General features: G+C 35.3%; 1 protein-coding gene across 10 annotated transcripts in view; it reads right to left on the reverse strand.

The window, feature by feature from the left end:
- Nucleotides 1–25,643, reverse strand: part of LOC128805774 (uncharacterized) — a 196,092-nt gene that overhangs the window by 138,672 nt on the left and 31,777 nt on the right. For 6 of the 10 annotated variants that reach the window (XM_053974676.1, XM_053974673.1, XM_053974674.1 and 3 more), the window contains 2 exons: nucleotides 17,244–17,354; nucleotides 16,724–16,901 (listed from right to left, as the gene is read on the reverse strand). In XM_053974676.1, the coding sequence (XP_053830651.1) occupies nucleotides 16,724–16,897 (174 nt within the window). In that variant the 5' untranslated portion in view covers nucleotides 16,898–16,901; nucleotides 17,244–17,354. The remainder of the gene's footprint in view (nucleotides 1–16,723; nucleotides 16,902–17,243; nucleotides 17,355–25,643) is intronic. The other 4 variants (XM_053974672.1, XM_053974670.1, XM_053974679.1 and 1 more) reach the window with 1 other exon arrangement.

A 25,643-nucleotide genomic window follows, 5' to 3' on the forward strand; every position in this document is an offset into this window, starting at 1 on the left:
TTTAAGAAAAGCTTTCAAGTATCTTAAAATAAATAATCTTAGAGAAATAAGGTGGTGTAGAAATGATGCTACTAGACTGGAAACCTGGAAGGATGGCTGCTGACTGCTATTCATATTTTCACTATGTTAAAACAAATCTCATCTTGTGTTTCCTAGTGAATGTAGCAGGTTTTACTCATGTTTTAGCAAAACAATCCATTAATGCAGTCTTACCTATAACATGCTTTTTAGATGTTCCCATTAAATATGCTTCAAAAACCTGGATTCAATACACTACTAGACTGCAGTGTCTAACACTGTATTACAGCCATCTACTTTACAGCCAACTTTGACCTCACTGTCTCATTTTCCATTGCCTCAATTCTTCCCTGGCAATGGAAGAAATACTTGCTTTCTCTCTACTTCTTATATGTTTTGCAAAGATAGAGATATAATGGCATCATTCAGCCAGAGCTTTAGCTTTGTTAAAGTGGATCCCTGTTCTGTTTTGGACTCCAGATAAAAGTAAGAAAAATCAATACTGAGCTTAAGTACCACTGAACAAGCATTCCCAACCTCTTCAAGCTACCACCACCTAAAACTAATTAAATCTGCATATCACAAATATTACTTATGTTAAACTTTTATTCAGCTTGGCTTTTGCTGATATTTTCCAGTCTGACCACAGTTTTCAAACACCAAAATAATTTCAGCTGTCTAAATTTAGAATACAAGGCACAAGGACTAAGAAAAAAACTATTTTTGCAATGTAAGGAAGGATTACATGCTATACAGCCATACAAAATGTACTAATAATGCCAAGAACAAAGGTGAGAGAAGAAAGGTAAACTTAAATTTTTAGTACTGTTGTTAAATTTGGTTTCCAGAATTTAAGTTAGGACCAACTGACCCCAGTAGTGAAAGAGGTATGTGGGACAAGCCAGAAAGAAACTGCAAGTAGCAGGATGGAAAAAAGGTGTCTAGCCTCAAACTATTAATTAGCAACTAGCAAAGCTGTACCACATATTCAGTGCTCCAGCATTCCTCCTCCAGAGGTTGCTGCTAGCCTGCCTCATTATCATCTGGATGGAAAACAACACTCTTTCCTGGGAGTTCGCTGCAACAGTCTTATTGATTAAGTTCCCACAGTGTTAAATCATTCTGTAGCTTTCACTCCATTCTCCCCACCTTCCCACCCCTGAATAATAACAGCTTTGGTGGATTTATGGGGGTGGTGCAGTAGATGAGGAGCATTTGATAAACACGATAGCATAATACAGTTTCTATTTATGCGATGCCCTTAGCTTCAGAACATTTCACATGCCAAGACAGTATTTAAAAAAACACAAATAAATTAATCTGACTTTGTTCTTGCTTGTATACTGCTTCTGCTACAACTTACGAATCTCTGACAAACACCCAAATGTGTTCTTTCCTGGATGTAGTGAATTTGAAATAACAGGGGAAAAATGAACTAGAAAGGTGATTATTGCTCCCTTTTCATCATATTTCAGGTTGGAGCAAACCAACAATTTCTAAGTATAGTTCATCTCATTTTTTTTTTCAGTGGCATACATCTGAGGCATGCAAATCTATGTAACACAATTAAAAAAAACAAGTAAGAATAAACAATTATTTTTTACTAGAAATAAAACTGAATTATCTCTCATTGTGAAAGAACCTACCCAGAATCATGGATCCTTACATCACTGGAACAATAAAAGCTTAAGATTACTCTAGGCTTGGGTCTGATTTTGGACCTGAAAATAACTGGACTTTTTTTTTTTTTAATGGGTCAGACACTGAGGACACACTATGGGTTAAGTTTCTTTAGAGGATCCTGAGTAGCTACAACATTTCCCAATGGGCCCTGAGCTTTCCTGAGGGGAAGTGGGCTGACAAGCAGGTCTCAAGAGATGTTCTGAAAGTGTAAAACTATTATTATTATTATTATTATTATTATTATTATTATTATTATTCAGAAAAACATAGAATGTGACTGAAACCATCACTTAAGAAAACATCAAGATAAATGAATGTTAAAAAGGAGGAAAGAAGAAAATGGTGCTGGAACAGCTTTTTGGCAACATGACCAAGTCATAAATTTCAGTTGGTAGGGATTTTCAGGTGAAAACATATTTCACATTCAGAAAAAAAAAAAAAAACAAGCAAAACCAAACAATGCCAAAGAAACATACAAAAAACTCTAAAACAAAACAAAACAACCCATCCCATAATGTGTCACAATAGCCAATCACTATTGCATTTCAAAAATCTACAAAAGGAATTCTTATGCATAGAAAAGTTTTCTTCAGTGAAACATTAAAAAGATTTTATTATTAACTCAAAGTGAAAATGGACCATTTGGAATTCAAATCTGCATTTGTGAAGCGCAGATTTCACAAATTGTTGCATGGGGATGCAGCAGAGTTCAAGGTTTTTACTATCTATTTCATATTATTTCATGATCGTTAAGGTAACAACCTCACTGATTGGCTTTTAATCTTTCCATGGTTGCACATTGTATGATTTCTACTGCCTTACTGCCAGCAGCAAGTAGATTGACTCCCTCCAGACAAAGAGCACATCATCCTTTCTCTTTCTAACAACCCTTTTTAGTCACAAACGTGCCTCTTAGGCATGCTCAGCTGAGGGAGGCCAGTGCCTGATGCTGCTCATCCCATGGACACAGTCCTGCTGTGTGGATATTCTCAGCTCAGTCAGAGAGAAAGAGAAGTTTTCTAACCAGGCAAGAGCCTGGGAATCAGTTGGGAAAGAATGTAAATAATTCTCTAATCTATCTTGTTATTCACATTGTTTATAGACATGTTCTGCTACCGTGTGTCATTCACTGCCCACCAATGGTGTGAGATGTTTTTACTCTAAGACCAATGAAATTAGTCTTCTTGATGTTCTCTATACATAGAGTGGTACATTTGAAATAAAGAGAGAGTTCATTTTCTTAGCCTCCTGATCTGGAGTTCTCTGTTCCCATCCTGCTCAACAGCATCATTGCTGTGCTGGGTGTTGGGAGCAGCTGTCAGGACCTGAGCCTGCAGCCAGGGCACTGTTCTTTCCTTCTGTAACCAAAGGGATATTTTTATTTTCTCCATTTACTTCTGCCTGGATATACCATTAATTCATTACTGAGAGGAAAAGTATTCACAGGAAAAAGGAAGGAAAATTGCTGATACTCTAAGTTACCAGACACTTGGATTCAACAAGTAAAGGATAGCACTGTAGGAAAGAAATTAAGTATATACTCCAAAATTATTTTAGCATGAGATTTCTGCTTTATTCACCACCACCCTCCTTGTCTTGTACTCACTTCATTAGCTGTTAATTTTTAATCAGATTTTTAATCTATATATATTTACACCTTGTTTGCTTCTTGGCATTGTTAATCAGAAAAATATTTTCATTCCCACCTTCACAGAAAATTTTAACTTATTCCACAAAATTCCCACTGATTTCAGTCCAAATGTTCATGGAGCAAATTACTATACAGAACTAGTGAAACAGAACTTTTTACATTAGCTGATGCATTTAGCTTTAAAAGGAAAATAAAATTAAACAAAGGTATATTTTGTACTTCTTAGTACTAAACAGATATTCCTCCAACATTTACAAAAATTAGATTAAATTCATTCACTGGAAATATTTCAAATATTTTAAGTTATTTTGGTACCAAAACATATTCACACTCAGTTCTTTATTTTATGAAGTAATATTACTAGGAAGGTGGTTCTTGAAACTACAGCTATACCAGTGATGAAATATTTTCTTAATGAATATGTCTTTTCTTACTCCTAAAAGTGCTCTTCCACAAGCAGGGTCTATGGATCAGAATCTGTGATTCAGTACAGATTTGTCCTGGGATTGGTAACAAGGTTCAGCAGAAAAGCTCTATAACCCAATCTGGAGGTTTCATCTGAACATAATTACAAACTTTAGTAAAAGCTAAAATTTACCAGGAGACCATCCAGTAATTCAGACATGAAAAAAGGCTATAAGGAAAAGATACAGTTTCCAGAATTCTATTCTAAGAATAAATATAAAACTGAAATGTTTATTTTACTCTGCAGAACTGAACATCATATCTGACATATTAAAATACATTACATTTTCTTAAATAACATTCTCCTATTTCTCAAATACATAAAACAGGAAACATAGAAACTCATTTTCAAACAAATTGATATTCATCCCATGAAAATTATGCCATCCAACTGCTAAATATTTAGTATAAGTTTCTAAGATCTACTGAGAAGGCAGCAAAGAGAAACATGGCAGTGTTGAAAAAGCCCACTCTACAGTTTGCACACTTTCAGGATATTACTGATCTGTTACCATTCATCTGTTTTCACCTTCACTCTTTCTCTTCTGGAGAAATTACATATGAAAAGATTTCTTTTGTTGTTGCTTTACTTTTTGTTTTGTTTTGTTCTTTTTTTTTTCTTGTTCATGTTAATTTAAATTTTGATCAGCTTTTCCTTTGGAGTTGGTGAGATGGGTTGACCTCTGAAGACGCCTCTCTCATTCAATTGCTTGCCTGCATGGCTTAGGTAAAATGTTTAAATTTGGGTAAGCCACTAAGTTGTAGCTAATCTGACTCACTGTCAGGTGCAATAGTTTCTTTAAAAAGATTTTAAATCATCAAATAGATCAAGTTATCAATACACAATGATGCTGGGTTAAGTAAGTGCCAAAAGAAACTGTTAAGATATGGTTGTTGGCCAGATATCACAATATTTTTAGAAATCATTTCCAGGAAGATAAGCTAACAATACAGAGAGGTCTGTAGGATGATAAACAATGGGTTGAATGAAATTCAACCCCTTAGCTGAAGGGCTGCAGCCTGCAAAATGTACAGTTACAAATATAATAATTTATGTAGTCTAATGCAACAGAAGAGGTAACTGAAGCAAAACCCCAAAATTTTCTTTGAAAAGCAATATTACAGGAAATTATAAATATGTATCTCAGTATAATTTAATTTCTTCATGTAGTGTTTTGTCACTAACAAAATTTTCATATATCACAAAATGGAAGCAAGGAATAGTATCTCTGAGTGCAAAATTTCAGTGAGACCACTCTTGTAACACTTACTTGCATTGCAACAAACGTGTGAAGTACAAAACTTAGAAGCAAACTACATAAGTGAAAAAAAAACCAAAAATATGGGATCAAAGGTGCTCCAACTAGCTTACCAAAGGGAAGGTCAAAAGTGTGGGCATTTACAAATGGAAAAAATACATCCGAGAAATAGCTTAAAATAGACTTCATAAAAATTTCGAGGGATGCTATTTCATGCGTATGGAGTGGAAATAAATTCTTCAAGAGCAATCAGGCAAGAGCGAGGTGAAAAGTTAAGGAAGAGGAAAATCATCATTAGTGTGATGCCCAAATGTGGGAATCTAAAACTGCAACCAAGTTGGGTTTCTCTTTAAAGTTAACAGAAAGAACCAAGCAGCTCGGAGGACAATTCATCTCATCCTAAACAGAACTCTGAAATTACATGGAATGCATCTGGTCATACCTGTTTCTCTCCTCAGTAGAACAGGGGTAAAAATAACTAGTTCAGACTGAGATATCTATGTTTTTTACATCCAAAAGTATGTAAAAAAGTTAGGTGAGATTTGTCCCAGAATGTACTGTTTTTTAGAGCCAGACGGTCTTCAGGAGTTGCACTGTTATCACCAGAAAACTGATAATCTGTATTTTTCTTTCTCCTGGGGAGGAAACCTTATCCTTTTGCCTGAGAATGAGAGTAGAGGAGAAAGAAAGAGAGAAGTAGCTTAGGGCAGTAGTGCATAATCACTAGATTTTTCATTTCAGCTTTCAACTTGAAATTACAGATCTAACTTCCATTTGTGACTGCTATGACTGTACTGAGATTAGCATTTACCATACCACTTTCTACAGCTGGTATCAGTGAAAATATTTATGCACACAGTGAGAGAAGAAAGGTATCTGCCAAAACCTGTGGGTGCCACTAAAAACATTTATTTCAAATCTGTGGTTTTTTACAGTGCACAGCACAATGGCATTCTGCTTACAGTTGGAAATACCAGGCACTCCCATAATACAAAAAAATTAAGCAAAATTAATTTTTGCCCTGTAGTAGTAACTGTCCATAGCCCAAATTAAGCACTATAAATACAAGAGAACATCAGTTATGCCACCTCAGCAGTGTGAGAGATCTAGACTTTCTAATGAAGACCCCTGCAAGAGACATAGCTTCAAAGTCTAGTCTTTAAGCTCCCTTTAGATTTTCAATAAACAGATAGAGTGCACATGAAAATAAAATCAAATAAAATAAAATACAAACATGTAGAGCTCCCTTAGGCCAAGCTTACAGATAGTAAACCAGTACAGAGTTTCAAACACTGACAGTAACAATCATTCTTAGGTACACTATTTGCTCAGAGATTATGGGGTGCTACCAGAGCCAGACAATTGAAAACCAGAGGGATTGTTAAGACTGTGCCAGGTCTTCTCAATAGAAATTTCTCAATGAGCTGTTCCTTCTCACCAATATTTGGCAGACAGTACTTAGGGGGGTTTTAATTGCCACTGCTACAAACCATAGAAAGGTTTTCTGAAGGTGACGGAATGATGACCTCACTGAAGAAAGACCAGTTTTACCTTAGTTAATGAATAATAGTTGCCATTTTCTGTAATTGTTCCCCCCCTTTACTGTCACAAATGGTCTTACAATAACAATCATAGTGCATAATCTAATGCAAGTGCTCTTAAAGAAATTTCTAGTAAAGGACTGCAGCCTCTGTGGGAGGTAACTGTCAGAATTATCTTAAACCACTACCTGTCTTCCACTACAATAGAAAAGGCCTTTAATCGAAATAATCCTTTTTCAAATGAGCAACTTTTTTTTCCTCTCTGCAATTCACTCATCTTTAAAAAAAGCACTATAGCTTTTGTGCATAACTTAATTCATTCTTCAAGACAAGTACAAAATTTGTCACTGACATTTAGCGCCAGCCGTAGGCAATGGATAAAATGAACTAGTTAGCAATTTAACCTGTAAAAAAACAGAGTGGGATGAACAATTTTCTGCCATCAAAGCAAATGGCTAACATTTAGCAAGATTTTATTTTTATTTTTCAGCCCATCCCATCCTCAAAAGAAAGAAGTCAGGCTAACATTTTTTCTGGGTCCTAAATCTTCCTCTCAGCCTATTTCTTTAATGGTTTAAAGTAAATGACTATCCAGAGGATAATTAGGCACTGTGCTGTCGCATCGTGTCAGGTCACAGCTGGATTTAGTCAGCATTAACCTTTGGGGAGAATTGGAATATCAGTATCATTTAAAATTAAAGACGTGTAAGCAGGCATTTCTGGAGATGTTAGAAAAGTAATTGTCTGTAAATTGTTTGACCTTGAGATTTAATTGCATGCACAACACACATTCTAGCAAGAACCCTGGACTGTGTTCATTCTCTTTCACCTCCGTACCTCTCACTTTGCAGAACCCATTAAGCTACCTGTGGATTTTTCTGTAAAATATTAAAGATTGTTTTATACCAAGAACAAAAGCTTTTAACCAAGAGCTCTTACAAACAAAACTGTTAAACAGCTGTAGTATAAACCTCACCTATTTGAATTTCAGTCTTTTTATAAACTTAGAAATGTTTATATATACATAGAAAATACCCCTGTTAAACAGCTATGCTTAATTTTTATTCCCTTTTTTTTTTTTTTTTTTTTTACTAACAAGTTTGCATATTATGCCTTACTCCCTTTTTTCCCTAATGAGACAGCTTATGCTTTCAAAGTCCCTCAAGCTAAGCAAATCTCTCCTCTGCTTCCACTGTTAATAATGAAACTTCATAATTATACAAATCCAAGGTGGCCAATCAGCTTCTCGGGCTGAGCCTTCGGGTACCTCATGCATTATTTATGTGGCACTCAGGCCTGTGAACTCACTTTCTTATATTAGAAGCCTAATTAATATTTAATCACATGTGGAGAGGGCACACAAAGCTGTGCTAGTCCCCAAAAGAAGTGCAAGTAAAGCTGCACACAGGTGCTCCTTTGCTTGTATGTGCATGCATGTGCATGCTGCAGTATGCACACTCAGACACACACACTGATTAGAAACACAGATCAGGAGTGATGCAAATCTTTCAAGATGCTAACATATGCCAAAAAAAGACAAACATAATTTTGATCCTGACTGCAAAAAAGCTTTCTCAGGTGATGATGAAAACAGTTGAGGCTCTCCAGGAAGATTTCAGCATATGAAAACTAATGCCAAGGAAAACCTTTTAGGTTTCTTGGGTCTTTGTTTCTTTTGCTTCCTACATACATACAGACATGCCCTATATATTCCTGGGGATAAACTCTCGATTCACACTGGCACTGTGTCATCCCCTGCAAAGCAGTGGTTACCACAGTCCATGAGAAAAAGTAGTAATACCTGCAAGTACACTGACATTTTGTGTTCATGTCATAGTCACCTCTTCCCTGGCACTGAAATGCTGGATAATCCCAGCTGTTATCTTGCATAGCAAAGTTCTTGAGAAAGCCTTATTGAGAATGATGGTGGTGATGACAATGATTTAAGGTGTAGAAGATGATATTTATTCCTGGATTTTTTACCTAGAAAATTTTCATGTCTGTTGATGCTGAAATATTTTCAACCTTACCTATTATTGCACTCCTACCTGCAAAATACTCATTTGCCTGCTGCTTCTTTTTTGTCTATATACAGACTCTGACAGGTCACACTACATTAGGAAACCTTTTTGATTGAAAGGAAGAGCAATCCACATATAGAAAACTCTCTGAGTACACAAGTCAAAGTAGTAATAAAAATACCTATCTTATCATTGTAAATTCCACTTAGCTTAATGCAGTTTAATATTAAACAAAATATTACATCACATTTATACTATTATTTCAATCAACATTTCCAAAGAAGCATTAACTTTTCTGAGCTATTACCCTCTCAATACCACTGCAATCTCTCCTCACCACTGTCCAAATTTCCTCTTTAAAATTGCTTTGATTTGTATTTTCACTAGCATTGTCTTCCCATAAACAGCAGCAAACGGGACTTATGGACTTTATTCTCCATCATTTGGTATTAAAGCAATAATGTGTCCTTGAAATTAATTGATCTTATCAATATACAGAATGGCTGTGATAACCAGAGCTGGAAAAACCCAAGAAACTTTGGTTTGCTGGACAGAACAAGAGAATTAGGAAGAAGGGGTGAGAACTCTGGGTGAGGAGACTAGTGAGGCCACATGTGGAGTGCTGCAGCTCTGGGCTCCTCAGTACAAGAGAGATGTGGAGCTACTGGTCAGCCTGCAGTGAAGGGCCACTAAGATGATGATGGGACTGGGTATTTCTCCTACAAGGAAAGGCTGAAAGAGCTTGGACTGTTTAGCCTGAAGGGGAGAAGGCTCAGGGGGAATATGTGAAGTGAGGAAATGGAAAAGAGAAGATCAGGCTCTTTTCAGTGGTGCCCCACAACAGGACAAGGAGCAGGACAGACATCCTGAACTGAAATGAAACACACACATCCTGAATCAACAAGAAACACTCTTCTCACTGTGAGAGTGACCAAGCACTGGTGGCACAGGCCACCCAGACTGGCTGTGGAATCTCCATTCTTGGAGATATTCAATATCTTCCCAGGCAACAGAGCCTATGTGGCCCTGCTTGAGCTGAGGGGTTGGACCAGATGATGTCTAGGGATTCCTTCCAAGCTCAATCATGCACTAATTCTGCAAATTTTGTAGAAACTAAAAAAAAACCACAACAAAACCAAAAAACAAACAGAAAAAAAAAAAAAAAAAAAAAAGCCCACCAAAAACCAAAACCAACCACAAAAAACTTTGTAAAAATTCTGCCTAATAATTGGTATTTTCTTTTTTTTTGTTATGTTTTATTTTTATTTTATAATTTCCAAAGACATTTACACGTTAAAAGATTAATTTCTATTTTGCTGGGATGTTTCATCTTGAAGAAAACACTGTGCAAATTGTCTTTACCACATTGAATGCAGTGTGCTACACAAATAAAAAGTATTGTGATGGTTAAACAATTAAGTGAAGTACAAAATCATTGCAATGACCATTCAAATGAGGCAATCCTTTCTTCTCTTCCTAGTCTCACTTCTCTTTTAAAATCAGTGTTCCACAGCTTAAACTTGTCATTACATCAACTTACAAAGTAAAGCAGCCAATCAAATGAAGTCCTAAAACTAAGCTGGATCTCAGTAGTGCAATTTTGTCTCTGAAAACAACTTAAAAGATGCAGAAAACTGTGTAACTTCAAATGCTTGACATCAAAATTCTTAAAATCAAACGGTTCTTAAGAAACCATGAACTTTCCAGAGTAAAATAATAGAAATAAATAATGTGGCCCTCCATGTAGTCCATACATACATGGAACCCATGTAATATATGCACACACAATGTATTGACATCCGTTTGCTAAACGCCTCTGGCAATAATCAAAAAAATAGACATATATTAGCTTACTAATAAGTTTTAAATTAAGCCAAAAACAAATTTATCTTGCCTTTTTTTTTTTTCTCCTTTCAGGGGAAAAATAGTGAGGCGTAAAATGTAAGACAGAAACCCAGTACTAAGCATCTGGAAAATTAATAGAGTTTTGCAACCATTTTCCAGTGCTACAGTCCCAGAGGTATATGAACTGAGAAGAAACATTTGTTGTAGTTCCAGAGAGAGTTGGAAATTTCATAATTTTATTTAAGTTATTTTCACTCAAAAAAATTAAAACCCTGGCAACCATGTTTATACTATTTCCTTACAATGACTGGTATCCAGAATCTGAAATTAATATATATAATGGGAAATGTTCCTTCATTAGCAAGACCTGGCTAAATCACAGTAATTTTAGCTTTTTCATTCATCTTGCTTTTGCACTGTAGTTACTATTTTAACACCAGACCAGGTAAGATTAAGGACAGACAGAAAACAGAGCTAAAAAAAGTATTTTTACTTTTTTTCAAAAGTCATCAAAAAGTGGGTTGTTTTGGCAGTAATATGAAAATATATTTTCTAATATATTTCCACATTGTGGTTGTTTGCTAAATGTACTATTACGCCAGCAACTTCAAAGCTTAAACTTGACCTAAGACCTGTCTACTAAACAGGACAATAGAGAGGAAAAAAAATTAAAATTAATCTAATATGACATTCCAGTTTCAATATAGGATTGTTCTATTAACTGCATTCTCTAATAGTCTGGTCAGCCTACCATTAAATTATTCAAATAAAGATGAGGGACCTGATTCTCAGCTGGCACATATCAGTATAGTATCATTGATTTAAATAGGGTTATACCAATTTACATCTCCTGTGAATCATTCCCATCATTTCAATCAGAACGATTAAATGATTACTTTCCTTGTATATTAGCATAAATTGGTAATAACTAATGAGTGCTAATAACTCTCTGCCTTTTTGTAAGCCCTTCTCAAGCATAGGAGCATTCACCTGGTAGAAGGGTGAATATATTAACTGTTACCACACACACAACTGAATAGTGATGCACAGCACAGACAAAACCATGGGAAATATTACACTCCTTCTGAATCTACAGCTCACAATGGCCAAAATATTCTAGAAAATTTTCAGCTGAGATTACAAGAACAGATGCTGCCACTTTACACTTGTACCAAATAATAATGATGCAATAACTGGCTGAACAGGGTAGTAATTTTATGTTATAGATAGACTAATGTGACTTTCTTTGAAAGCAAACATGACTCCAGAAGCAGAATATTTGAGGAAAGTATCATTTCTTTTAACAAAAATAGGATGAATTAGTAGTTCTCATGCTAAAGAAAACATCAGTTGTAACATTTAGGCTAGATATTAAGAAAAGCTTTTTCACCCAGAGGGCACTTAGGCACTGCAAAGATCCCCAGGGAAGTGGTCACAGCATCAAGTGTTTGGACAATGATCTCAGGCACATGGTGTGACTCTTGGGACTGTCCTGTGCTGGGCCAGAAGTTGGACTTAGATGATCCTTGTATGTCCCTTCCAGCTTGGGATACTCTATGATCACATATGTAAACAAGTGAAAACCAATGAAAGCTCATTCTGTAATATGTCTTAAAAACCTTGATGGTCTTTTCAAATCATCACGTATTCATCAGCTGTGTTAACAACCAGCATCACCCAGGTTGTGCTTTTCCCCAGTCACTACTATTTTAGACTTCAGTGCGACGTCTCAAAGTGAGGGATTGTTCCTCACTTTGCCGAAAGTGGAACATGAAGACTTTCTGGACACTTCAGTAGCTTCACAGGATGGCAGAGAGAAGAGTAACAGAAGTATCTTTCACAATTCCAGAATCCTGCTCCTTCTAAAAAAATTCCAGATTTTCTTGCACATCAGTCCAAGACAAAGGAATTAACTATATTGATAATCAAAACCCATAACAAATATATTTTTTCCCATTTAAAAAACTTGGTATATCAACCACACATGGAGAAAATAAATTTTAAATTAGTAATTTGAATGTAAGATATTCTTTCTATATAAATATAAGTAGAAGAGTGGGGAGGTAATGAGGACAAATGCCCATCCCATAACTATTCTGAGAAAATACAATCCAATAAATGTGTGCTGTAAAACTTGAAAGTGAAAAAACCAATTCAAAAAAATTGCCCATAGAGATAGGTCATGTAAATTAACAGTCATTCTTGAATGGGATCTATTAAATCCATATCCAGCTCAGCAAGAAGCATTTCCATAGTTACCTTAGATTTTGGGTATTTTGACTTTTAAAGGTACAATAATATTGAAGGGATATATCATAAAATAAAAGTAATAAATACACTGAGAAACATTATGTTGTATCTGCTCTGCTTACAGCTTGCAAAATATCCAGGGAAGCTTAATAAGGAAAATACACTTTGGGAAACAGAAATGATAATGAAACCACTAAAAACTTCAAAACTTCTCTGGACTGGAAAAGGAAATTAAAAAAAAAAAAAAAAAAAAAAAAAAAGAATCAATGAGAAAGGGCAATTAAAAAAAAAAGGAAGATAAGAAAGAAAAAATAGGGAGAGAAATATGAAACTAACCTCGCTCACAGTCAAAATGTCATTCAGCATTCTTCCTTTCATTTCTAGAAAGTATCTGTATTAAACCCATTTTTATTAAAAGTAGGGTTTGCTGCCCAGCTTGACTTTACCTTCTGAATACATATATACATACAGACATACAATCAATTTTTGACTCATGACCAGAATAATTCATTTCAAATCTTCATTTTTTTAAATCCAAGACTTGCTTGAAGTTTCTGTACAAGTTTAGGAATATCAAGACCTTGAACTTCACTGCAGGTTTTTCCAGTGTTTCAAGAACAAATTCTTAGATGTAATACTCAAACACCATGTATCTTTTATATCATACTTTCCAGAGTTTTGCTGATGAAAAATAAATACCCAATATATCTAGGAAACTTTGTTGAAAATTAAATTTGTACCATACCTTCATTTATACACTTAGATAAGTATATATAGGTTGTCTGTGTCCAAACACACACTCATGTATGCATTACACATATATATATGTGTGTGTGTGTGTGTGTGTGTGTGTGTGTATTTACCAAAGTCTTGAAAACTGTTCAGCAATTAAACAGTGGGCCTTAAGCAAAGACTTTTAGACTTGCATACAGTCAACAGGGATAAAAACAAAGAAATTTGGTTTACTCAAATTTCAACAGTGGGAAAGAATACTAACATTCATTTGCTTCTAATTTATACCTCTGATATATAACTATATTTAATATCTGCTGTCTTCTCTAATCTTTACTAAGGGTATTGCTATCACCTAGAAATGCAAAACTTACAACCAAAGTAAGCATTTCTTTGCAAAATATTTTGATTATGTTTGAACTGATGAGACTCTCCTACATGCTGGGAGTATCTCCACAGTTTCTTATGAGTGTTTTGATTTTCAGAAACTTTAAGTCAGTGGTTTTGAGTTTAAGAGAAATCATAACAGTAAGTTTTAAAAAACCTCTTCACCACATTATTTTCATTTGTGAGTTAGAGCTGGTACAGAATGTGAAATGAAATACTATTGCAACCAATGGCAAAAGTTTACCATTTTGGATTTCATACACTAAATGCCATTCAAGAGTGTATTGTAATACCTACTTGGTAGCCTTTTTCACACTTGCAATTTTCCTACTTTGTTGCCAAACATCCTCATATTAATAAATAACACCATTTAATGAGAGAAAAAAAAAATCCAATGCAACACACTTAATTCGCTGCCTTTATTCACTGTATCATAGTAAAAGTGAACTCTAATGCCAAAGGGAAGTTAGGCCTTTAAACTGCAACTCTAAATTGCAGCTAACATGCTGAAGCAAGGATGTCACAGTTACACATAATTACCATTTCTACAGGAGTCTGTTTCCTCCTGTGGTGACAGTAGCATATTTAAAAGATAGCATTTTCAGTCTTTGATGTCACTTTTCTCATACAAAACTGTTTTCTTTTACCAAGAGCCCTATTCAGTAGCCCAGACTTATCCAGGAAAGCACTTAAGGATATGTCTAGATCCTATTTAACTTAGGTACATAATTAGGACTTTTTTTTCTGAAAAAGGATTGAACTCAAGTATGTGCTTCAAATGCTGTGTCATATGGGAACCTGAAATAGGAGCTAAACTCCTAACTGCAATATTAATACTCCTGACTATCTAGGAATTTTAGTCACAACAAGTTTTATCATGTTTTACAGGTTTATTTTTCAAATAATATTTTAGTATCATCTTGTCTTACCACATAGCACATGCTAGTAAGCTCATTAAAAGCCAACAAAAAGTTTGAAAAAATATTAAGCTTAATCATATTTGAATCTTTAATACTTAACCAGTGCTCCTCATGGCTTAAAGACCATAAGCTTAAAGTACCACAGAAGATTTTTTTTTCCCACATATGAAATAAGGATGCTCAGAAAGGTATCTGCTTATAGAACAGGTTGTGAAATGGAAATACATAGGATGAAACCCTTCCTACGTCTCCCACATTTCTCTCTACATCTTTTCCTTTTTCTTATTCATAATCACTGTAATAAAAAAGGTGTTTTCCTAGATAAATATTACAGAACAAAGAACACAGTGTGACTTCCTCTGTTATATTACCAAACATCTTCCCATCAACCTAGCTATAAATAGTGCCCTGATTATGTAGCAACTGAAACTGTCACCTGTTCCCCTTGTACAAAGTACCTCTGTGCTACTCAAACCCTGAAGAAACCCTTTTTTGCAACCCTATCATTGAAGACACCCTTTAAAGAAATACTGTCTAATTCCTCAGTGTTGTTTGCTGGGCTTTTTCTCTTAGCATCCTCAATACAACAGCCTGTGGCAATTTTAATAGTTATACACTAAGGGGAACACACTGGGAAGGTTGTGTCATTGTCATTCTAACAGAAAACTGGGTGCAGTTTTTCCTGGGGGCCCTTCAGAGATTTCCACGCCTAGGATAGACCATAGTGGCTGTTGAAGCACATGCACTGCCTCCTCTTCATAAGCTCATTACAGTTTCTCTCTTAGGATAATTTCTTACAGCTACAGCACAGAGATGAAAATTTAGAAATGTTTTTTTCCATTTCTCATCAGGCCTCAGACTTCCTGTGTGGATCTTGAACAAATTGTTTTACTAACTCTACCTCTGCTTTTCACATCTGAGAAGTAGAGATAAAAGCAAAAGGAGCACTTCAAGGCTTAATTCATTAAAATTGGCAAAGAACTTCCAGGTTAATGAATGGAGGCTGCAACAGATTAACATATTAAAAGTTTTAATAATTTATTTGTGATCTACTTCAACTGATGCAATGTGCTTCTAGACTAGAAGCAACAGGAAAATTTAACACTGTGTCACTGGTATACATTGTGTCACTGGTATACATGTCCAGTTTTGCAGACCAGTAACTGTAAATGAAAGATATTGATGTGCTTCTTCTATTTGGGCTGTGTCCCAGGGTACTAACACACAGCTCAGGAATAACCTTCTTTCAAGAGAAAGTTAAAATAAAGCTCGATGTAATATAAATACACACTTCATGTTTATACACACATAGAGTACATATACAGAAAATATGTGCATTGAGATGCTATTCCAAAGGAAGAAAAACATTTTTCCTTTATTGTGTTACAAGGCCATAATTTCTCAAGCTCAGTGATAAATGCTGTAGAAATGCTCTGTTAAAAATGCCTGTAATTAACAAATATGTGATTTTATGTAAGATCCTTTGTTTAATATATGTCTTAATATTAATGCACTATGATTAAAAGAAAATAAAACAGCAGAGGAAGAAAAGACATATTTTTATTTTTTAAAATAATAAAATCTCCTTTATTCCAATAGCATTTTCCTCTAGATTTTTTTCTTTTAAAAATAAAAATTCCATTTTCCTGTCTGAATTCAAAATGATTGACTGGAGCACAATATTAAGTAATAAATAAAACAGTCCCAGTGGCTGAAAGACTCCTGAATAAAGAGAAAATTATTTTTGGATTTTCCTTCTGATCAGATATGAAATATTCTGAAACGCCACCTCTATAATTTGATAAAAAGCTTGATATCCCCAAATGAAAATAGGATTCAGCACTTTCATTTTTCTGTCTCTAAAGGAACCTCTAGGTAAACTGATTTTAAAAAAATGAAAATCTCAAGCATAAAGGTGGGAGTAATGAAGCAAGTTTAAATATGCGCTGACCTTTGAAATGAACTGCATTCCATGTTGTTTGGCCAAGAAGCTGGCTGTGTTGCTGTCTCCATCAATTTCCACAGCATAAAAGATGTGGGTTTTGGAGCTGCCCTGCTCTCTGGTGGATGTTGATAGGCATCGCCGCAAATACACCAGTGCTGATAGTAACAGCCATATGTTCATTGCTCTGAAATATTAAAAAGAAATCCACAAGGGATAAAAGTGTAAGCATCTTCTTTTGTTGTTGTTGTTGTTGTTGTTGTTGTTGTTCGCAGTGAGGATTTACCCAGAGGTGTCTGTATTTTATATTCCTCTTCTTTGGATAAAAAAAAAAATGAAGTCCTAGATTTTTTAAAATTTAGTTTCAATATTAAACTAAAAAGATAAAAGCAAAACAAAACGATATTTTGGGAATCTAAGAGACATATGCTGTTTGACAATATTTAAAAGCAAAGTGATATTGGGCCATATGATTTTATTCATACAAATTCAAAAATTAAAACAAAAACTACTTTGCAGCTTTACTTACATGACTATTTTCTTTTCCCACTTCTGTTCTATTATACAAGTTTAACTAGTTTTATCCAGTGGTTTGCCAATCTCCAGCTGTTCACTAGATCTGAAGGTCAAATGGCATTCTCTGAAAAATTTCAATGTTTGATTTCAAATGGAAGATGATCACTTGAATGTATAGCAATTTTAATAACAATGACTAATCTAAGTATTGGAATATCTGGTCTAAGTCCTTTTGTTATATATTCTTTGAAATATCAGTTTAAAATGGAGTCATTTGCCTAGAAAAATTAATTACAGAAAAGATGACTAAGTCAAGATTATGCATATGAGAAATACTACAGGTATCTTAATTAGGCAATATTAATATCTGGTTGAAAGTTTATTCTGTACATGCTAACTCTTAGGCATTAGATCCTGGTTTTAAAAATATGGCAGCAGCAAATAAGAAAATCATCCCGAGTAATATGATGGTATTGCATCTGTGATGAAAAAACAAGAAGGATATCTTTTACGTAGATGTGATATTAGGCGTATACAGTGGTAGAGATTCAATTTACTTTTCCACCTACATTCCCCTTTGTTTAGGTACCTGTTAAGAGCTGTACAACATCAGAATTTAAAAATTAATTTTGAAATGTATGGGACAATATAATTTTGCATGTTATGGGTGGCCATGTTCATTTATATTCTTGTAGTCTTTGCAGCACTTATAATTCAAACGGTCTTTTGAAACAGCAGTTAGATATAAATTAAATTTGAATATATATACTTCTGTCTTTCCTCAGCCACATCTTTCAGTTACATCCTTCTTGAAAGTCCAAGAATTAGGACAAAGCAGCCAGTGACTGAATTCGACTCCACACTAAATAGTAACTCTTTTTAACATTAAGTGCAAATTAAGGTGCAACAGATAAAAACAGTTAATCTCATATCTTGCAGTCCATAATAACATAAAACTGTGATTTTTAATAAACACTGCCATGCTGAAAAATATACTTAAGGTATCTGCACAGTTAGATTTAAAAAACAGATCTTGAACGAGATCCTACCAGCTAGATACTTCTGATAAGGTCTAGTAAAGCCTATGATATAGAATCCCTTCTAACTATATTAGAGTGTTTCTGGATGCTGATTACTATCAAAAGCACAGACAAAGCCTTACAAGGCATTTTTATAGGCAGACATAAGCAATCTAAATTTCGAAAGTCCCTCCTCAAATCTTAATTATGCAGTATGGGCAATTGCAATTTTCCACACGGTGTTTTCTGGGGCTAAGGATTGAGATGGTGGGAACTGCAATTTATTTCTGTTGTCTAGCTAAGCAATCAGATTACAGCTTTATGAAATGAACTCCAGTATTCAGTGGAAAGGAAGCCATGAAGATCATGAAAGATTAAGTTTCAGCTCCCACCTTTAAGAAGATGAAAATTTCATCAAGTCAATGCATGAGGCTAAAGGGATTTTGGCTTGCTGTTTCTTCTGCTAATGCCAGTCTACTTTGTATGGGCTATTTACTTAAATGCTGATTGAATCAGAACAAAACAAAACAAAAAAGACATTACTGCTCAACCTACTCTTAACATGATTCAGACTGAATTTCAACCAAAGTCTTTTCCTACCCATTATAATGCAGTCTAAAGCCATTTTGATCTCCACAGCCAGGTTAGGCTGGATCACCAGAGCCTTCTTTTAGAAAAAGGAAAATATAGAGATAGAACCTCATATATTTCAGGAAAAGACTGACACCACTGAGGTATTGTTAAAAGTGTTTTTGAGATATTTCTATCCTCTGATACTATATTCCTCAACATTCTCTTCACGCTTTTGAAATCAAACTATTTTGCTTGTATTAAATTAAAGATCTGCAGAACTTACTAATTTTTTCAAGGTGAAAATTTCCATGAAAATACTAACTCAGTAGATTCTTGCTTTCCAAAAAACTATAAATCCATCCTAGAAAGTAGAGTTGGTAAACCCACTCAAACAACTTCAAAGGCAAACTCATCAATTCAAAGAATACTTCAAAAGTACAAGTAATAATCTGACAACTTCAAATGTGACTGAAGCAAACTATAACAAGTGTAGTTTGATCTACACCAATTATTTGCTCCCAAAAAGAAAGTGGGTGGGGAGACTACATTATTTTACCTTTAAAAGAATTCAGCCTACTTCCTTCGCAAAAATTTTTGGGTCTCAATCATAATCACAGAATCACTGCATATTCTGAGTAGGACACGACCTACAAAGATCAAGTCCAACTCCTAAATGAATGACCCATTATGGGGATTGAACCCACAAACTTGGGGGTTCATGCATTAACCAATTGAACTAATCTCTGAACTATGTCAGCATGATATGAAAATTTACCCAAACTTGGACATAAGACAATAATGCTTCAAAAACTGTAATCACAACAAGGGCAGGAAAGATATCTAACAGTTTTAAACCAAAATCATGAACAATTCCACCTGCACAAAATAATCACCATCCCAAGACTTTTCCTATATTTCTCCAAAGATGCACTTTTTTTGCTATATTCCAATCCATATTTTGGGAGAACAAAGAGATTGTCTTGCCTATACTCCCCAAAGGCAGTACTAACAGAGGGTAAGTTGGAGAGAGAAAGATCTGTGTGTCAGTAGAATGAAAGAAAAACCAGAAAGGGCATAAGTAAAACTCCAGATTTATGTTAGAGGCCTTGGATTGACTGATTAGGATGGCTAGGACTGAGAACTAAGCACCCCACTAAGAGCAGTGGGACTATTGCATGAAAGCAAAAGAGGGTACAGAAGAACTACTGTTGTAGGTTGGGTTGGTTTAGTTAGGGATTTTAATAAATGTTAGTTAAGTTGGTTCTCTGTACCCGTATTTTCCCTCACAATGGTTTTCTCCAAGTTGTTTACTACAGGAGCTCTTACATGTCAATCTTGTAGCCACTCCCTGATTCTTCTTGAAAGTTCTGTATCAGTCACCTCACCTTTGCAATCCTATTTTTCCCAGAACACTGTACCCCCTCTGTTATGTTCCCATAGGTTGTGATCTATGTCACTCCCCTGTTGTCTGTCCTTATTGGGCCAGGGGGGGTTCCACCCCTATCCACCCACCCCCTATTTAACCCAATGCTTTCATTGTCCATTGGCCATTTTTGCCTTGCACCGCGCTGGGAATGCTCGCTCCAGCCGTCACTGTGACCACGCGTGGAATAAAATGTTCTCAGGCAAGCAAGCAGAGTGTGCCTCTCTCATCCCTTCGCTTCCTCTCAGTGTGAAGCTCCCAAAGCTGCTTACCCATGCTGGAGCACTCAGCACTAGCAGGGAGGCAAACGCCATAACCCTGGAGCGCCTGCGCACGTGGCGGCTGCGGTCTCACGAAAGCAGCGCCTGGCTGGGCTCCCCAGCTGCTTGAGGCCGTAGCGAATAAAAGCCGCAAGTGGTGCCCAACCATGCCATGAACTGAGTGAGAGACTGAAATAAAAAAAAATTATTTGCATAGGGGGACTGAGTGGGACCTCAGCTGAGAAAAAGTCAGCTGGTTCAAGTGATTCGAAGCACAATTGGTCAAACAGAAGGAAAAAAGAAGTGTCAGGAATGATAGTGAGTCTGGAAAAGTCCAGCATTAGATGACTTGGGAAGGGATAGATAAGAGAAGGGAAGAGCTGAACAAATGCAGGAAATGTGCAATCAAGATGATTGAGGTAAAGAGACCTGGGGAAAGAAGAAAGGAGGAGAAAGAACAAATGATAAGTAAAACTCAACCAGGCTGTAAAGAACCAACCAGGAGATTCCATAACCTGATTCCATAACCAGACTAGCTGTTCTCTACAGCCTGGAACCAAATCCTTAGTTCCCAATCTCATCATTCCACTGAAACTGGAAAACACAAGGGAACTATGCGTCTTAATTCCACCTGCTGGGCCACAGGGATAGTTAAAGCTTTGGTCTTGGAAGAGTGTGAGTTTGTTTCTTCAAAAAGCAACATTGTCTTCTTTGGAAGTAACAAATGCCAACCCTATTCCATGAGGAAATTAGCAAGTGCCAAAGGATGGCATTTCCACTCAAATCACCCTGTTAAGAGAACTCCCAGTATTAATTAATCATACATGGAACACATCACATTAAAAAAATCGTTAAATCCAGCATTACAAAATGCCAAATTGAGACTACTTGTCTTAACTCTAAATAGAGGTAAGAGGTATTTTTAAAGGCTAGGAAGAAGGACAGTAGAAATCCGAGTAGTTAGGATTAATTCAGGATTTATAGCAATAAACTCACTCATGGCTGATTGTATACAACACAGTTTCTTCAGCATCTGCCTTTATTCAAGTTTCACAGTAAATATGATATATTCTAAAGTGGGCTCTTGAGGGCTAGTAAATAGTGACATCCATTATTAATGTTGTACAGGGTGAGAGATCCTGTACAGGTCAGTGCTTCAACCTGCCTTAATCCTCTGTTCCTACAGCAATGGATTTTTAAGAAAATGCTCTGGTTTCACCAGCAAAGATTAAACTCATATACACTGGAACACAATTTTATTTCACTAACCTATCAATAAAGAAGATTCATAATTTTATTAAATTCTACTGGAGGGAGGGCAAGGATGGACTTAAATTCTTTCTTTTGGTGTGACAAATGCTGCAGTATTATGCAACTGAAATTTCACAAAATGAATGAAAACCTTAGAATTTTCTAACTGCACATATGCAAGAGCAGAATAGATTTATATTTAATACCATGATATATTTAAGAGCAAATATAAATATAAATTAAACAGAAAATATAATTTAAACACACAATTTGTGTTCTATTAACAGAATCTAATTATAAAAAATAAAAATAATTTAAAAGTCCAACTCCACTGTTATTTTGGGTCTAGGTCAGGAATATGAGACAATATAATAAAAATGATACACATTTTCTGTATTAAATAAAAGGGTAGAGAGAGGACTGAGACTGGATTTGTAACAGGTCTTTACTCAGTAGACCAGCTAGGACCAATGCTATGGCAGTAGTGTTTCTATCATTAAGTGCTTGTCACAACAAAGAGCATTTTGAAATAACACTGAATCTTTTCTACAGGGTCAGTAGCAGATGAGCATCATGTTGAAAAATTACTAGTCTTGAGAGTGTTCTGGATTTGTTATAACAGAGATTTAAGTTTAAATTTTAAATATGACATAGTAAACCCTACAACAATTTAGTAGCTTCCTAATGTTATTACAAAACACACACCTATGTCTCTGAATTGTAATTACGCTAGTTAGGCCCATCCATACCAAAAAAAGACAGTACAGGTGTTTAGTCACATAAAGAAAAATAACCCGATGTAAATCTAAATTTCTTAAGGTGATTGAAGCTAAATATAGTTCAGTCATATTTAATAGTGAAAACCAGTGAATACCACTAGAGGTATTTGAAAAAAATGTTGATAAAATCAACAAAAAATAAGAAAAAAAAAGAAAAAAAAAGAAAAAATAAGGGCAAAAAAGGAGAGAAAAAACAGTAAGGGGAGGGTGTTAATTAAAAGATTTGGGTTTCTTCTCCTATCATCCTCAATTGAGAAAAAAAAAATCCCCTTTAATTTTAATAAGACATTCTATAGGTCTTGAAAAAACACTGCAAAACAGCTGAACCACATGTACAACTTTGTGAATTATGAACAGTTTTCTTACAGGCTTTGTATCTTATGCTGACCAAGCCCAGTTTTACTCCAGTTTATGCATCATGACAAGACCACAGATAAAGTTGATCTATGCTGCAGGCTATTTGTGTTGTCTACTCAGATGCTATGTCATAATGCCATGAGCCCAAATACTGTCCCTTCTTTGTGTTCTTTCATTTGTTTTACTGAAGTTTTATAAAACCAGAGACAGGCGCAAGATTCGAATTTATGGCATTGTTTCTCCCATCTAAGAATAAGTACTAAACCATGAGGGTGTATTCAGAAGAATCTCCTGTGATGTCTGAGACCTGCAGAGACAGCATATGCTATTTATTTTGGGGCTTTCTTTTCACTGAGAAATCTCTGATGTGAAGAGTATGTAATACTGCACACATCATTTTATTGCATTTTTTGAGCGATTTGTTTTTTGATTTAAAATTTATTGGTACTAGCAACCACTATTTAAAGGATTATCTTAAAAACTGCCAGCATTTCCACATTTTCCAGCTTTATCAAGCACTACTGACTGTATTAGAAACTGAGTAGAGTTGAGTTACTGATGATACAGCTTGAAGTTTACTACCTTTTCAGAGCATGTCACTGGGCACCAAGAAATTAACAAATTCTGTAGAGTGTTTAATCTTGGAAACAGGGACATTGGTGATCAAGTGCATTTTGTTCCTTTACATGCTTCCATTTTTGTTGGAAAATAAGAAACAGGACAAACACTTTTCACTTCTCAGCCAACTCAGTCTCAAAATGTTTTATAAACCACATGCACAATAACACAAGAATAATAAATGGAAAATATTAAAAATACAAAAGCATCTCTACCTAGGAGTTTAGACAGGTGAAACTGTTTATTACAAGACTGAAATACAATAGAACTCTTGGAAACAAATAGGAGAAATTATTTGTATGTAATCATCATGTTAATGTGCATTAAGTGGTACTACTCTAGCCATGTATTCTAACAGTATGGACAGTTTGTAATAAGTGTTGCTGTCTTCTAGTAGACTAAATTTAATATTTGAGGGGAAAATGATGAGCTTTCAGGTATTCAAAACTTTCCTTCAGCCTAAGGTAGAAATACCAATCTTTCAATTGAAATGAAAGTTAAGAACAAGTGCTTTGGTTTTTAATTTAATCAAACCAATTGAATTTACTAAAAGATAATAGAGCTCATAAATATGAGGCAGAGAAATATTACAAAGGGAAAGACAATACATTTGTTTGCTCCTATGGGACAGGGAGATGGAGAGGAAAAGAGTCACAAGTAATTTATTGTCTGTGCAGCACAGAAAGGTTATCCTAGGGTGGCAAAAAATATAATGTGCCATAAAACCAATGTCTCTGTTGAGTCCATGGTTTTTAGTGCCCAGCAGAGTTATGAATTTTAGTTCCAGAATTATCTTTTGAAGGTATTTTGTATGTTTCCCTTGAGCAGCAGGGCTGAGAGGTTGAAGATGAAGTGGCTGTTCTGGATTAAAGCAAATGTGACATAGCTATGCAAGCAGGAATTCAAAATCCTTTAAGGTTTGTAGAGCTATCCTACTTCAAGGTTCTATTTAATTGCCAAGAGTGGGCACTCCCAGAAACAAAAGTGATGCAAAGCCCCCGCTTAAGTAATTTTCAACAGTTAAAATAGTGTGAAATAGCCTTAAGCAACTCTTAAATGATAGCAGAAAACTATTTAACTATGATGGTGATATAACCAGTACAGAAAATGGAAAGCTTATACCCAATACTGAGAACTTATCCTCTGCTCAGACAAAATAGAAAGAAAACTCAGGAAAAGTCTTGAGACATTATTTTCCCTAGCATAAGTTCAATAACCTCCTCAGCTTGTTTTAAAGGACTTTCAGAATACATATTAACCTCAGGGTCAGGAAAAATGAGGAATGGCTACATCTAAACCCTTTGTTTAGAAGTACATTTTCCCAGTGTATGCAGAGCCATAACGATTTCAAACATTCTGAAACAATAGTTGGAGTCTCCAATATTTCTTTACTGAAGCACCACAAGCAGTGTTTGTACTCAGGAAGCATTCCAAGCTGAAGTTCTTTGAGGGATCTTTTAGGGATTTTTAGGGAGTAAATTTCAGCTGCTAAACCGTATGTCAGACATGCTACACTGTAGAGGTTTAACCACTCACTTGGTGGTTATGCCACATTTAAAATTGCCCAAATTATGCTATCACTCAATGGATGATATAATAGATAAATTAAGTGTTCTAAATTACATAGGCTGTCACACTCACTTCTGTGTGTTTCTTTGCTAGTCAGTAATAAGGTTGGAAAAATTCCTTTGAAAAGGATACAGATATCTGAGGATATCAAAGAGAAGAAAGAACAGATCCTCCACTATGCTACTTCAAGAAATGAGAAGAAACTAAATTGAAAAAGGTGGGGCCAGACAAACTATTGTTACACATTTAATATATAGAAAATACATTTGAAGGTTTGTAAATAAATATGAAAAATAAAACAGAATAAAGAGGAGGCATAGTGGAACTGTACAAGCACATTATATTAACAGTGGGAAAATGCTTAAGTGACTGAGTCAAATGCTTCAAAAGTTTCTAAGGGCCTAGAATGAAACTTCCCAAGACAGTTAACCATCATATCAAAAAAATATGTTTTCATGAAGCCCAGCAGTCTTAACACCCAGCCAAAGATGAACAACTTAAGCACTTTGAATAAAACCCTTTTGCTGCTAGACCAACAAACCTCTACCTGGCCCTCCAAAGAGT

Source organism: Vidua macroura, chromosome 3 (genome assembly GCF_024509145.1).
Source record: "Vidua macroura isolate BioBank_ID:100142 chromosome 3, ASM2450914v1, whole genome shotgun sequence".
Lineage (NCBI taxonomy): Eukaryota > Metazoa > Chordata > Aves > Passeriformes > Viduidae > Vidua > Vidua macroura.